Source organism: Scomber scombrus, chromosome 17 (genome assembly GCF_963691925.1).
Source record: "Scomber scombrus chromosome 17, fScoSco1.1, whole genome shotgun sequence".
NCBI classification, from domain to species: domain Eukaryota; kingdom Metazoa; phylum Chordata; class Actinopteri; order Scombriformes; family Scombridae; genus Scomber; species Scomber scombrus.
In genome coordinates this window covers 23,115,161-23,130,891 of record NC_084986.1, presented here as the reverse complement: position 1 = coordinate 23,130,891, position 15,731 = coordinate 23,115,161, and the positions used below count along the sequence as shown (strand labels likewise).

The following is a 15,731-nucleotide window of genomic DNA, read 5'->3' as shown; positions in this document are numbered from 1 at the left end:
ATTAATGGCATTTTTTAAAGTCCTAGAAATATTATTAAATAAATTATTATATTAAAAACAGTTGTTAATAATACATAAATGCAGTTTAGTACATTTTTGAGATTGTAAGCCTGCTCTACTTGAGTGTTTTCATTTTCTTATGTTATACTTTTACATTTCAGAGGGAAATATTGCATTTTCTATTTTACTATATTTATTAGACTACATATCATAAGTACTACTTTATATACTGTATAATACAAACAACCAGCATACACATAAAATATGATAAGCTGATGAGGGCATATTTCAGCTAAAATGACATAATATGTATAGGCTACATACAGTACAGCATGAAGTTGTTCAAATGAGCTCTTTGTCAATCAGCTGCAACATTAGATGATGCTTATCTGTTAGTGCATCAATAATATTAATAATATAAGTATATTTAAGTACATTTTGCTGACAATGCAATTTATTTTACTTGTAACTGATTATTTTTATTTTGTAGTTTTCCTACTTTTAGCCTTTACCTAAAGGATAAAAATAATCAATTTTATTTATACCGCACTGTTAAAGGCACTAAAACATGCTTTACATAGATTAAAGAACTGACAAAGAGAAGTTACACATAACAACATTAACAACAGAACAGCAGGAGAGGATGTGACTACTTCCTCCACATCTGATTTCAAATACAATATTTTTCTTGCAGAATCTATTTCTCCCTCATACTGAAATGACTATTTTATGAAAGAATGATGAACTTAGAGCCACAACAAATGATTAACAAGATATTGGACTAGTACAATTTGCTGTTCACTGATTGGTAACACTTAATTTTACAGGACCTTTAATTTTATACTAATTTCCTGAGTAATTGCAGATTGTAAAGGTACATTTTAGAATATTTTACAAGGCGGTCCAAATTACTTAAAATTAAAAAAAAAAAATGTTGGTAAGTGCTGATTCATGAAATTTGGTTTAATACATGGGTGTTAATTTACTAAATTTCTTAGTAAATGAGGCTTTACCAATTCTTTAACCTTCTTTAGCTGTTTTCCATGTGTAGTTTTGTGTGTGAAACTACATATTAGTATATTAGATTGTTTCCTAAAAACTCTACAATGAACATATTTCCTGTATAATACCAAATTACACAACCCTTTCAAAGAATTGTTCTAATATTTATATTGCATTATTCAAAGACTACTTAACTCTAAACCTAAAACCAAAATTAATATTTGAAATAGACTGTCATGATAAGATAAGATAGTCTTAATTGTCATTGTACAGTCACCTATACAACGAAATTGTGAATGATGCTACTAACAGTGCAATACAGATAAAAACACAGAAAATAGAAAATGATAATACAATATAAGATGTGGAAGAGGAATATGGAGGTAATGTGAAAATATGTAGTAAAATATGAGTAGGTGACAATCCCGCAACACCTTGATATGTTGGTTGGGACATTTCCCAACCGTCCATACCCAAATGTTCACCCATGATATGACAGAAAAGGGGGCCTGAGGGGGTTCAGAGTCTGCAACCTAATTAACCAGATCAATCAACTCGAACCACAAGCCCCACACTCCCCGCCCCTTCTATGCGCCTGCGCAGAACAGCGCAGGGAGCTGTCCGTGTCAGTCGGTGCTGAAGTGTTTTCATTGAAGCTGCTTCTCTCCCCGGTGCGCCCAAAACCGAAGGGAGCGATGGAGGAAGAGTTAAAATGCCCCGTTTGCGGTTCCCTCTTCAAGGACCCCATCCTGCTGCCGTGCTCCCACAATGTCTGCCTGGCTTGCGCTCGAAACATCACCGTGCAGACCCCGGAGGGTGAGAACCCGGTGCAGAGCCGGGCTTCGGGCAGCTCCGACTACGACTACCTGGACATGGACAAGATGAGTCTGTACAGCGAGACGGACAGCGGATACGGCTCCTACACACCGTGCCAGCTCAAGTCTCCAAACGGGGTGCGGGTGTTTCCTCCGGCCATCGCCCACCGTCACTGCTCCCTCACCTGCCCGCTGTGTCACCGGAGCGTCTCCCTGGATGAGCGGGGGCTCCGGGGTTTCCCTCGGAACCGACTGCTGGAAGCCATCGTGTCACGGTACCAGCAGAACCGTGCCACCTTATCCTCCTCTTCCTCCTCCTCATCCACCTCGGTGAAGTGCCAGCTGTGCGATCGCAACCCGGTGGACGCTACTGTGATGTGCGAGCAGTGCGATGTTTACTACTGTAACGCCTGCCAGCAGAGGTGCCACCCGTCCCGCGGTCCGCTGGCCAAGCATCGTCTGGTACCACCGCGGAATAAAGGTGCAGGAGGAGGCAGCGGTCAGCAGCCGCCAGCTACCGCCCGGAAACCGGCGACCTGTGTGGATCACGAAGCCGAAAACTTCAACATGTTCTGCTGCAGCTGCAAGGCTCCGGTATGCATGAAGTGTCTGGAGGAGGGAAAACACGCCAAGCACGATGTTAAACCTCTGGCTGTGATGTGGAAGCAACACAAGGTGGGTGATGAAGGGACACACACACACACACACGCACACACAGTCACCTAAATATTAGATGTGGGAATCACAACGATACATGTGTCACGATACAATATTATTGCGATTTTAAATATATTGCGATTTGCTGTGATATATTGCAATTCATTACCTTTTTTAACCTGCAAATTATGTCCCTAAAGGAAAAAAAAACTTCCAAGATCGATACTTGACATCCCTGTATCGATACAATATTGTGCAAAATATCGCAATACTATGCTGTATTGATTCCCCCCCCCCCCCCCCCCCCCCCTATTAAATATCCTACCTACATGAAGCCTGTTACACTAATAATTAAGCTACTAGTGCTACTTGTTGAGTACTAATGAGCTGTAGGGCTTATACACTATTGCATACAGTCTCTCTCTCTGTCTCTTACACAGACACACACACACACACACACACACACACACACACACACACACACACACACACACACACACACACACACACACACACACACACTGGCAAAGACTCATAACCCCCCGCCCCCTCCCAAAGGCTTCAATCCATTTATACATTTGCGTTCTGTTATGAGCGGAAACAGACACCCACACAGTCACACCTGCCAACCACAGTCTTCATTCCAAAGTGTTTTTATAACAATATATTCATGTGTATTAGCTATCAGTCAACATGCTTTCAAACCAAATCCTTCTCCATCTGTTTGCTTGTTGCTGGAAATTAAGCAGACTGCTTTGTCAGGATTTGCTTCAAGCCACTGTAAAGCGCAAGGATGCGACAATGAAATGTTAGTCACAGTAAAGAGAAACACCTTTGCTCTCCTGTGTTGAGTTTACTGTTTTGTGGGGCAAATTATAAATGAGCACCGCTGCCTGATTCATCAGTATTCACTCGTAAAATAATTACTGTAAGGGTAAAACCCCCCCGAGGAATGTGTGTGTGTGTGCGTGTGTGTGGTTGTGTGTGCCCCTGCATATGTGAGTCATCACCTGAATAGGTCATGTAGTGTTGTCTTGGCGTTTTTATGTTAGTGGCCCACATCTGTATGTAAGTGTGTGTAATGTGAATAGTGACTGTGTAGGAGGAGGAGGTCAGTGGAGTTCCTCGGGCAGGATGAGGAGGATGTAAGCTGAAGTCATTATTGCAACCTTTTCCTGGTGTCTGGTCACAAACTGCGTAGAGGATGTACTGTATAATCATGTCTCTTTTTTCTAAATGATAAATCCATTAAAAGTAAGATTTTATTCAAATTTGAAGAAAAATGGTTTTAAAAACATGTCAAACCAAATGTGCATATGTATATTTAAAACAAGGTTGAGGTTGCCTGGTCAGCATTGCAAAATCAAAAGAGTCAGTTTATTGTCATGTATGCTTCCACTTCCTCTATTACTAATCCTGTCATGGCACATTACTTGACTCTCCCCACAACTCTCCAATGCCATCCACAACAGAGACAAAGCCTGGTCCAAGGCTAGATCCGGTGGCACCCATGAGAACTGGATAACCTTTAGGCAACAAAGAAACATCTGCAACACCAAGATTAGGAAACCTAAATCAAAATATTATCAGTCAGCTCTCTCTGCCTGTGATAGTTCAACTACATTTTCAAACATTATAGCATATCTGAAGAATTCATCATGGTCACAACTCCCACCATAATCAAACAAGTATCTGGACATATTTCCAATAAATATGTTTGCAGATTCAACTGTAGAGAATATCCGTCCAATAGAGGGTCCCCAGTGCCTCAGCTTCTTCTGATGGAAAATTTCTTTTACTGCTTTGCTTGGTAAGCAGTGCAGATTTTCACAAAGCTCTGCTTAGGTTAAAAGCATGCAAAAACACTGGGGCAGATAATCTTGACCTGTATCTTCTTCATCTAACTGCCCCCTTAATCTGTCCACATTTAGTATATTTTTAACCAAACCTTTTTAACAGGCATGATTGCAGCTTCGTAAAAAAGCGCCTTAACAACTACCGTCCAATATCTAAACACCCTTTCTTATCAAAAATCCTAAATCATTGGTCAAAAAAGAATTTTGTGTTGCTCTTTTCATTGACCTCTCAAAAGCATTTGATACATGAGCATTTGTTGATCGTAAAACCCTACTTGATAAACTACAGTCTCTAGGTTAAGACAAAGCCATGCTTAGTTGGTTCCAAACTTACCTTACAGAGAGAACTGAGACTGTTGTTGCTGATGGTACTCAGTCAAGCCGTCTTATTATCAAAAACCAGGTGCTACAAGGGTCCATCCTTGGTCCATTGCTGATTACATTAATCAATATTTCAATGTCCATTTCTTTGCAGACGATACCGTTTTATACACATCAGACTCTACCCCAGCACACGCCTGTCTTTAGTCTGCCTTTGATGCTTTCTAATTGTCACACCTTTATCATAGACTAGTTTTAAATATATAGAAGACCAACAACATGGTATTTTCCACCTCCACCAGTGCCGCTGACCATCCCGTCATTAAAACTTTAAATGGCACCCATGTAACTCTTGCTGAGTCATACAAATTCTCAGAAATTTGACTTGACATGATTCAAGATTCATATTCAACTTTTGACTCAGAAGTTTAAAATCAAACAAGCCTTCTTATGTAGAATTAAAGGTTGTCTACCTTCTTTCCATAGTAAGACTATTGTGCAGTCCACCTTCATGTCTGTTCTTGACTATGGATATATTCTGTATTGTATTTGCTGCTCCATCAACACTTCAGCAGTTAAACCCTGCATCTTAGTGTGTTATGCTTTATCACAAATGTCAGTTTTCGTTCCCATCAATGTTCTCTGTATGTCAAGGTCGGTTGGACTTCCTTACAGTCAGGAAGGCAATAACATCTCATGTTATTCATCTAGAAAACTCTACTGTTGAAGCTCACATCTCTTCTTTCATTTAAATCTAGTAACTACAGCACATGAGTAACCAGTAACTATTTAACCTTAGATATCCTTCATGTTCACACCTTTGTATAAGGAATGAACTGCAAGCCAGCCTTAAAATAAAATAAAAAAAGATTTTAAAGCTTTATTACGTGATGTTTTTCATAATTCTCTTCATAAACTTTTATTAATGAATTCCTTGTGTAGTTGTGTTGTTTCTGTCGGCTGATTATGTTCTTGTCTTATGAATGTTTCTTGTTCTCAGGAAAAGAGATCTTAATCTCAATGAGACTGCCTGATTAAATAAAGTATATAGATAAATATATCACACAAAAACCATCACATGTTCACATTTGAAAGGATAAAACTAGCAAACGTTTTGCATTTTTCCTTAAAAATGACTATAACCATTATTCAGTATATATTCAATTTTCGGTCAGTCATCAAATTAACAAATCATTGCAGCTTTCGAAGCATGAGGGTTTAATGTGGATTTATGAATAACCATAACTTACTCAAATTGCTCATTTTATTCATCCAACAGTTCAAAACCCTGAGGTATTTAGTTTACTTTAGTTTATCATATATGACACAGAAAAGCATAAAATTCTCACATGTCAGAAGCCTGAAGTGATTAATTTTCTGTTGAATGACTAATTGATTAATCAACTAACCGTTGCAGCTTGAATATTGTTCATATTACGATGATTTAATAGTAAATGTTTCATGAAATGGCTTGAAAAAACCCCATGAAATATTCTCGTGTATAGATGATCAACAAATGGGAATGGTTGTCTAATTTTGTCTATTTGTTAACTTTGTCTCAAAAGCCTGAAAAAACAAGATGAATAATTGAATTAGTATATATTCTGATATTAATCAGTACAAGTGATAATTTTAAAATGGTTTTCCTTAATTTTGGACAAGTAGCCTTCTTTGAAAATGTATGCGGAGCATTCTGTATGTGGCTTGGAGTGCATACTGTCATGCATTATTTGCATTATATGCATGACAGTAATAAAACTTTAATTAATTCATTCATTTAACACTCAAGTGGAGAAGATTTGGAGTAAAACCTGGTGATAGCATCGTGTTCCGCCATCCGACTTCATCCCTCTGTCGCTCTACCCCTGCATGCCTATTTCATGAAAGGCAGATTAAAGTGATTTATGCTTTAATTCACTTTTTAATAACTCTTTCATTAATTTAAAAGAGGAGTCTGCTGCAGAGTCGAGGTCAATTCAAGTTCACTCCTCAGGGGTTTCGCCTTGACCCGACTTTCGCTGTTAAGTCAAAAGATAGAAGATGAAAATAGAGGGTAGTGCTTGTTTTTCTGTATTTTCTCTTTCGCCAATCAGTTTTATTCTGAAGAAAATCCTGATATATGCAGAATTTGTCATTATTTTAACATTTTGACAACCATTACTGTTTTTATATGTTAAAAAAGGAAACAAAGGGGTGCAGGACTGGTGTATGATTTTGGACAATCAGTGTTTAATTCAGCCTTTCATAAGGCCATCATCATCCTCATCATCACACCCACACTTCCTAAGTGCAAATTAAATGCCATTTTTGTCTGTCTCCTGCTAAATGGGTCATTGGGACTAATCTCTCTGCCTGTCTCTCGGTTTTTTGTGTGTGATTGTAAGCCTCCAGTCATCCATTCATCATTTAGGCACTCACACGTTTTTGTCTCTTTCTCCTTCTTTCTGGCTTCTCGCTCATCACTCACCTTCTTTACGCCTTTCTCCTTTAACCTCTCCATCTCCATCTCTTATTTACACTCTCTCCCCTCCCCCCTAATTTACCTCCCCCTTCTTCCTCCTGCCCTTCCTCCATCCTCCTCGCTATCGTCCTGTCCCATAAATGGACCGTGAAAATCCCATCAGAGTACAGGAGTGAGAGGGCGTTGATAAGTAATGAGCAGCGTATGAGTAAGAGATGGCCGCCACTTAGTTAATATGGTGTCCTTCATGTCAAGGGGGGGTGGGTTGAGGGGTCCATGATTGGCTGTCTTCTCCTCTCTCTCGAGCCTGCACTTGAGGCAGGCAGCCAAACATGGAGTGTATCTTTGTTGCAGAGCAGAAATTGCTGTTGAGTTTTTTTGAAGTGTCATTCAGTGAGATCAATACCGCAGGGCTGGATTTTTGGTTTTAGTGGGTAGCACTCTTCTCCTTTGTTGTCTACTCAGTTTTTAGTGGGTGTTGCAGCATCCTGCCATCGTCATTCCACTTCTCATGCTTGGTTTCCGAAATGCTTATTCTCAGGATAGTGGGCGCTAAAAGAGCTTTCATCAAGTAAAAAGAGGCTAAATCATGATTCAGTAGTAGGTTTTACCACAGGCAACGATTTTTCGAATGAATGAAGCGCCACATTAATATTCATTTATGTGTGGTTGCGAAGTGTTTACTGTTTTGCTGCCATGTCGCTAAAAAGCTGTCATAGATGTAAATAGTATTAAGATATCTGACTTTTGACTGCAGGGTGAACATCTGGTGCGCTGTACCTCCGAATCATACTCAAGCATGGTTGCCATGATTCAGCGAAGGATACTGTGTGTACTGTGTGTGTGTGTGTATGTGTGTTTGTGTGTGTGTTACTTAGGGTGGTAGACAGCGAGTAACGGTATGTCTCATGTTGTTTGAACAGACCTCCAGTTGTCAATCGAATTCCTCAGGGAGCGAACGTGAAGCAGCTGTATGAGTGTGTCCTTGTGTGTTTATTTGTGCTTTTTGCTTACGTGTAAATGTGTATGTGCTGCCGTATTTGATGCTTTTTGGGCGTATAAACGTGTGTGTTTTACGCTTTACGAATCCTGCATTTGAGAATTCACAAATACAAAGAGATATCAAGGAAAGACAGTTGGATCATTGTTGTATTTGTTGTAAATCAAACATTAAGTACATCACGGAGCAGCCTCAGGGGTAACTATCTCACTGCTACACACTCAAATGCACATATATACACATACACACACACACACACACACACACACACACACACACACACACACACACACTATTGGAGGGCATAAATATGCATAAGTGAAGCGGATGAACTTTCACAGAGGGAATGCACAGGAAGACACACTGATCCAATTTCCTATGATCAGTCAAGCAGAAGACACACTGTCTATTTAAAGGATGCACACATACACATACAGCACCAGTCATAAGTGTGGACACACTCTCTCATTCAAGTGAATGGGAAGATGTGTCCAAACTTTTGACTGTGTGTGTCCACACGTGCATATGTGTGTGTGTGTGACCTAGCTCAGTCCAGTAAAGACCAGCGAGCCCTGGCACTGCTTTTTAAGTTAAATATTAAAAACCACATAGCCAGAGCTGCTGTGTGTGCTCCAGTTTTTCGCAGTGTCATCTGAAGATCGTTTTAGACTTTTAAAGGCTGAGAAAATAAATCTTTAAGCTTTTGTTGTGTGCAATGACTATGTGAAAACATATTAAATGTTTCTGGTAGGTATTATTCTCACCAAAGCAGAACAGCCTTTAAAACTGCATTTAGACAAGACTCTAAAAACTCTCTAGCACTGACTGTCAGGTCTATCTTGAAGTATGCACCAGATATTTAAAGGGGACATATCATGCTTTTTGTGATTTACTGTTATTTTTATACTGTTTTGATGTTGAATGTATTAGTTGAAGATGGTCAAAGGTCCAAAACTTGAGGTGAACATATGTAAAATTTTTTACCTGCAAGTCAAAATCTAGGGCTTCAGTCTTCCTTATAATGCCTCATTTGCAATGTTACTTCTATCTACTCGTAATTATGTCAGATTTTTCGCACAAACCCACAAATGGCCATCTGGTCTGTAGTCTTTGTTGCTAATGTTGTATGGGTTGTTGTGGCTTGAACATGTATGGATGTATTTGAAAAGTTAGCCCAATTCTAAAACAAGAAAAAGTAGTAAAATCCTACAGGAAATGATGGGTTTGCATCAGCGGTAACTCAACATGATTCTGGCAGGCTTCATGAAAGCTGGCCAATCATAACAGAGTGGGCTCATCAAAAGAAGGGCCTTAAAGAGAAAGGAGCTAAAACAGCCTGTTTCCAAAAAGAGGCTGAACTGAGGAGCTGCATACAGAGCCAGTATGAGATTGATAACATTTTTTAAAAAAAAGAAAAAAGAAAAAAATCTGTAAATCATGCAAAAATATTCAAGTAGAGCCTCTGAATACAAATATAGACCTGGAAATATGCATGTTATTTTCCCTTTAACAGATATACTTAGAAGCAAAAGACAACATTGACAGGTAGACAACATTTACCAGTTCTGTTGCTAGGTAACCCCCCCCCCCTCCACCCCCAAACCCCCTTCCACCACCATATCCCATGAGCTTGCAATTTCAAACATGTGATTTTACCAAAACATAAATAAACATCCACAAATAAATGATTGACTTCCATGCTGATTTATGCTGCAGTCTACAGCAGGATACGATGTTAATACACTTACATACAGTGTACTATATGTGTGGGAAAAACTGTCATTTTTGGGAGGGTTGGAAAATGTCACCTTTAAACTTCAGCTTTAGTCATTTTTATCCTCGGTGACTTTGATTGCAGCTTGAGTTCAATGATCTCCCCCCCTCTGTTAGCTCCAGCATGTACAGGTGTACAGAGATCTTTTATTCCCTCCTTTTGGGAACTACAGATTTCAATTCCAAACACCCTCAACCTGGCTGCTGAAACAAAATGCGGATTGATGTACCTGCCTACCTGTAATCGCTTTCTTTTTTTGGCAAGTGTACCCTTGTGTCTGTATGTTAGCAGATAAGACCTGATCAAAATAAATCCACCTTTTTCCCGAGATGATAACTTATCCTCTCCATTGTCTGGGTGGCTTTTAGAGTTTTTTTGTGTGTGTTACCTCAAAAATGGTACCACATACTGACCATGAAATGCTGCGGGATCTGTATGCAGCACCAATATTTAATTGCTCCCTTGGTATTTTGAGTTGCTTAGAAAATCGTATTGTCTCTCCTGACAGTTCCTTCTGCTGCTTGGTTTTATCTTAGTGTTGCTCTGCTGGGATTTGTTCTCAAGTTTCGGAACCTTTTTTTAGTCATCTCCTGCAGCTGCTGCTGCTGCTGTTGACCGTGTTAGATGGTGAAACAAAGCTGCTGTTGATGGTGTAGTCAGTTCTCTACTTTCCAAAATGTGTTTCAGCTTCCCATATGTTCCTCCACATGTTTTAAGTCTGTTTGCACCTACAGAAAACATGTGTTTCATCTCCCGTGAGTGCCTCTGATCTTCAATGGATTGCTGTCAACTTCCCTCATATTTGGAATCACTGTAAGGACTGTCTTGATTAATGTCTTTGCCACTAATCAGCAGAGACTGTAATTTGCCATTGAGGGTGATACATCTTCCATAGGGGTGATCTAGAAAGGGTAAGAAAGGTACGTTTTGGGGTTTTTGGGTGGGTTAGATGCATCATGGCATGCGAAAGACTCAGAGATCAAGTGTTCTTACTTTTTGAACAACTCCTGTCTTCTTTCATCTGGATTCTGGCAGCTAGACAGACGTTGGACAGAATTCAGAGAGATTTTGTTAAGAAAATCAACCAGAAATGAAATCTCTCTGTAACAGTTGAGCTCACAACATTTGTTTGGCTCGTAGGCTAGTGTTCAACCTTTTTTTTTTTTTTTTTTTTAAACATATGAGATGTTAGGTAAAGCATTAGTAGGATTTTTCCAGAGCTCGATCTATATATCGGTCAGCTGGTATTGACCTGTCACAGTTATATATCGGTATATGTCGTCCGATATGTGCTAATATTGTTTTGTTTTTTTGTTTTTTTTAAGTTATACAGGCAGCATTTTATGTATATTTTATCCTTTTTCTTAATTTAAGCACCAGCCCAAAAAAATCCAGCATCGGTCGGGCTCTAGATATTTCAGTGAGTTATTAAGAGAAATATCAGCTTATAGGGGTTCAAGATAGAACCAGTGGCTCTTACTGACAAAGATGGAGAAAAAAATACTATATAAGTATCAAATTAGCATTAAATCTTAATCAAAGTCCAATTTTAATGTGGCATTACTAAGTGTGGTAGTGAGAAGGAGAGTAAACCAGATGGTCAGTGGGTGTAAATGGCAAATAGAGTGCATTTATATAGTGCTTTTCTAGTCTACTGACCACTCAAAGCACTCTACAACACATACACATTTATACACTGATGCCAACCTGCTCATCAGCAGCAATATAGAGCTTTTTATCCAAAGCACTTCACAGTGTTTCTGATGCTCACTCAGCCATTTACACTCTTGGAGCTCAGTATCTTACCTGAGGACACTTCAACATGCGGACTAGAGGAGCTGGGGATTGAACCACCAAATTTCAGATTGGTGGATGACCCGCTCTACCTCCTGAGCCACAGCCACTGACTGGTATTACCATTGCAGGTGATGTAGATTCATTCCGGTGTGGTAACATGAGTACTATCAACATAGTTGGAGTTGCAGGATGGATGGTTTACACAAACCTTTGTCTATTCTGGGAAATGCAGACACTCCTTAGAAACATCTGCGGTAAATTGTATCACATTACAGGCCTGAAGCTTATCTCCAACAGCAGAAAATCATAAACACTCTGAAAATATAATTAATTTGCATTTATATTGGTGGATGTTTGCCATATGATAACGAGGGCCATGTCGTTTTGCCTGCTTTTTAATTTACCACATTACTCTGTGCCATTTATTGGCAGAAATCAGACTCATTGACTTGAGACCTGTGACACATGAGGACATATAATGAAGACTAGTCATACAGAATATCATCTTTTCACAATTGCATGTGTCATGTTTAGATATAGAACAATTTTTTACTGGTTTAAACTCCAGTATATAGACTGAAATTAGATTTCTTTCCCTCTCTAGAGTAGTCAGTTTCTTGTATGTTGTGTCATTTAATATTGACAGTCAACATTTTGCCTTCCTTGTTTCTTGTCCGCGAGGACGCTGACAAAACATTTTGACAAGTATGTTACTATTGAGCTGCCAGATAGCTGCTGCCGCTGCTTTTTGATGTGATCTCTAATATCTGTTCATGCTTCTTTTATGTGGATCAGAAACTCTTTGAATTTACAGCGATACTGAAATATTGAACATCTGCCAGATCTTCAGTATGTCTCGATGGTGCTGTATGTATTTCTGTATGATGATCCAGGGTCTTTTGGTTAGCTCGAGAGTCGTAAATCATGCTTTCTCTTCTTTTTTAATAAACAGCATGAATAAGATTGTTATGTAAAAACTGAGAAGCAGCTTTTGATCTTGTTCAGACAACAGAAAAATCATCTCCTGTAAACCTGAAACACCTTAATTTTAATGATTACAGGTACATTAGAATTACCATGTAACCTCATGTCAGGTCTTAGTAAGACCACATGACTGAAACACTGTACTAATTTTCTCAGTGTAATATGTGGTGTCTTCGACTGTCTAATACAGCACCAGTCAAAAGTTTGGACACATCCTCCCATTCACTTGAATGAGAGAGTGTGTCCAAACTTTTGACTGGTGCTGTATGTCTCTTGAAATTGAATTCAGCGCCTCAGGCCGTATTACAACAAATTACTACAATTTTATCTGCAAAAATACGTGCTTTCATCTCTCTGAGACGCTTTTTCCGAGGTAATTTAGAACGATTGCGGGACTGTGCTGACTTGCCAGGCCTGACTAACCCCAGTCTGGATGGCACTGGCCATGACAGGTCAGCCCTACTTGCCGCATACCTTCAGGCCCAGCAACACACACAGAAGCACTCACTAATCTGTATCCCTGTACTTATGAGGACATTCTGTTGACTTACTTGAATCCCTTGGAGGCTTACCCTAACTTTAAAGGGGACCTATTATGCTCATTTCTAGTTCTATAGTTTTATTCTGGGACTCTACTAGATTAGCTTTGTATGATTCACAGTTCAAAAAACGTCTTATTTATCTTATGATGTATGTCTTTAAGCTTCTTAAGAACCCACTCTGTTCTGTTCTGCTTCAAGAAGCCTACCGAGGGGCAGCTGTATCAGAATCATGTTAAGTTACCTCTGATGCAAACCCAACATTTCCTGTTTTACTGTTTCATATTAAAAGGTTTTAAATAACTAAATAACGGGAGACTTTTATGGTGAAGAATTTAAAGGAAATGAAAAGTCTTCGTGACCAAATTAGTAGAGCTTAGTTAGAGGCGCTAAAAACAGGTCAAAACAGCAACTTGCAACAATTTGCATTTAATCAGTATTTATTCTGATTTCTACAGTACATGATTTGCCAGGGATTTAAGAATTTCATTGTTGACATGAAGTTCATCTTGACAATTTAAATATTTTTTTTAAATTGTAGGATGTTTTGTAATATTGCTTGAAAATGTATATGCAGCTATCTGGACCTAATTTATGTTAATTTGAGGTGCTGTTTAAGCCCATGTAAGTTGGACATGACACAATATTTAGAATTTCATTCAATCATTCTTTAATTAATTTCAGTTAATGCTGCTTTAAGAGAATGGTCCAAATTCTAAACTTGACCATAAAACCAAATTTTAACCTTAAAATAAATGGATGACATTGTGGGGACTGCATTTTAGGTACCAAATGGGAAATGAGTCCCAAAATGTGACTTTGAGAAAGTATGTCTCCACAATGTCAGGAGCATGCACACACAAACACACACACACACACACACACACACACACACACACACACACACACACACACACACACACACACACACACACACACACACACACACACACACACGCACTCTCACACCGTGGTACCGTAACTCAAGGCTGTGCTGCCAGACTTGTGTGCTGAATGTAGGTTAATGCACACTTTATTGCACTTCCTCTCCTCTGGCCATAACACAGCGGGCATGCTCTGCAGAAAAAGACCCGATATAGTACAATGTGTGTGAGTGTGTGCATGCATGGGGGTGTGTGTGTGTGTGCAGGAGTATTTGTGATCTATTTTCGGTGACAGTGATGCCAGACCTCTGAGGAGAGTGTGGACATCCTATAGTGGAACAATTATTACTGAAATGCTGGTGGAAGTGGATTATTAAACTATTTTGATAGTGATGTTGGGGGTAATTCATTAGGAGGACCAATAAATTAAACAGTAGATCACATACTTATAATATAGATATATAGATAAGTTTTAATGTGTGAATGTCAGTATGCAGCATTCCAGCTTTTGTAGCATTAACAGTGAAGAAACTGGTAGCAGTTTGAAGTCTTAACAGTGAAAAAATGTACAGTACATCCCATGATACTCCGTAATAGATTTATCATCCTCTAAAAACCTAATTTGCACTTGTTTTATGACATCTACGCCCTCGGCGATCTACCTACCCTCTGCATGTATTAATATGGAAGATGCCCTGATCAATTATTGATTAGAGCGGCCGTTCTTCTTTGCTCCGCAGCACTTTTGTTGCTTAGGCTCTCTCCGCTCAGAAGCAAACCCCCATGCAGAATACTCATGGTGATAAAACAATGCTTCCTTTCCTGCTGGAGCTCATTCAGGCAGTTCTGGCTGCAACCACTGATCCTTGCTACGCTTTATCTAAGTCGACTGGGGAGGAAGCCCTTTCTCTGGGGAAGATGTGACAGTGTTGTATTCTGGTTGGGTGGCAAACTGAGAAAGGTCTCATCAAGGCGAGCAGCAGAGGAGGTGCCTGAAGTTTTTTACTGACTGTGTAGAGACATCTGGGACTTTGCGATTTATTGATAATGAAACAAACCCAAAGTTGAACTTGAAGTTCACATTTTAATGTAATATATTAGTAATATGGTTCATTAACGACATGCACACTCAATTGCGATGTTCGTGAATATGTAATATGTGCCGCCTCATTTATATGAAGTAGGTTTTGCAAAACAATACCAGAGGAATAGTAATTTAACACTTCCTTTATGCACAGCAGCACATGTGTTAGCGCTGAATCTTATGACATAAATATTGATGGTTTATACATAGATGGCTGAAAAGCTTTGCAGAGCAGGCTTGATGCATCAGCGCCTTTTGCTCTGGAGAATTTTTCCTCTACATGTTAGCTTTCTGGAGTCACAGTAGTAGTGTGGCTCAAGGGATGGCCAAATTCATTGTACTGCTGTTGGTCAGACTGAAATATCCCAACAACTATTGGATGGATTGTCATGATGTTTTATACAGACATTCATGGTCCGCAAAGTATGAATCCCAGTCATTGTGGTGATCCCCTGACTTGTTGTCTAGGGCCGACGGCAGGTCAAATCTTGCACTGAAATATCTCAAAACCTACCACATGGATAAGCGCATAATTTGTACCAACAACCATATATCCT

General features: G+C 39.3%; 1 protein-coding gene across 3 annotated transcripts in view; it reads left to right on the top strand.

Annotated features, from left to right (window-relative positions):
- Window positions 1-1,697: 1,697 nt before the first annotated feature.
- Window positions 1,698-15,731, top strand: part of LOC133997520 (E3 ubiquitin-protein ligase TRIM9) — a 50,597-nt gene continuing 36,563 nt past the window's right edge. For all 3 annotated transcript variants that reach the window (XM_062437132.1, XM_062437131.1, XM_062437130.1), the window contains exon 1: window positions 1,698-2,492. In XM_062437132.1, the coding sequence (XP_062293116.1) occupies window positions 1,698-2,492 (795 nt within the window). The remainder of the gene's footprint in view (window positions 2,493-15,731) is intronic.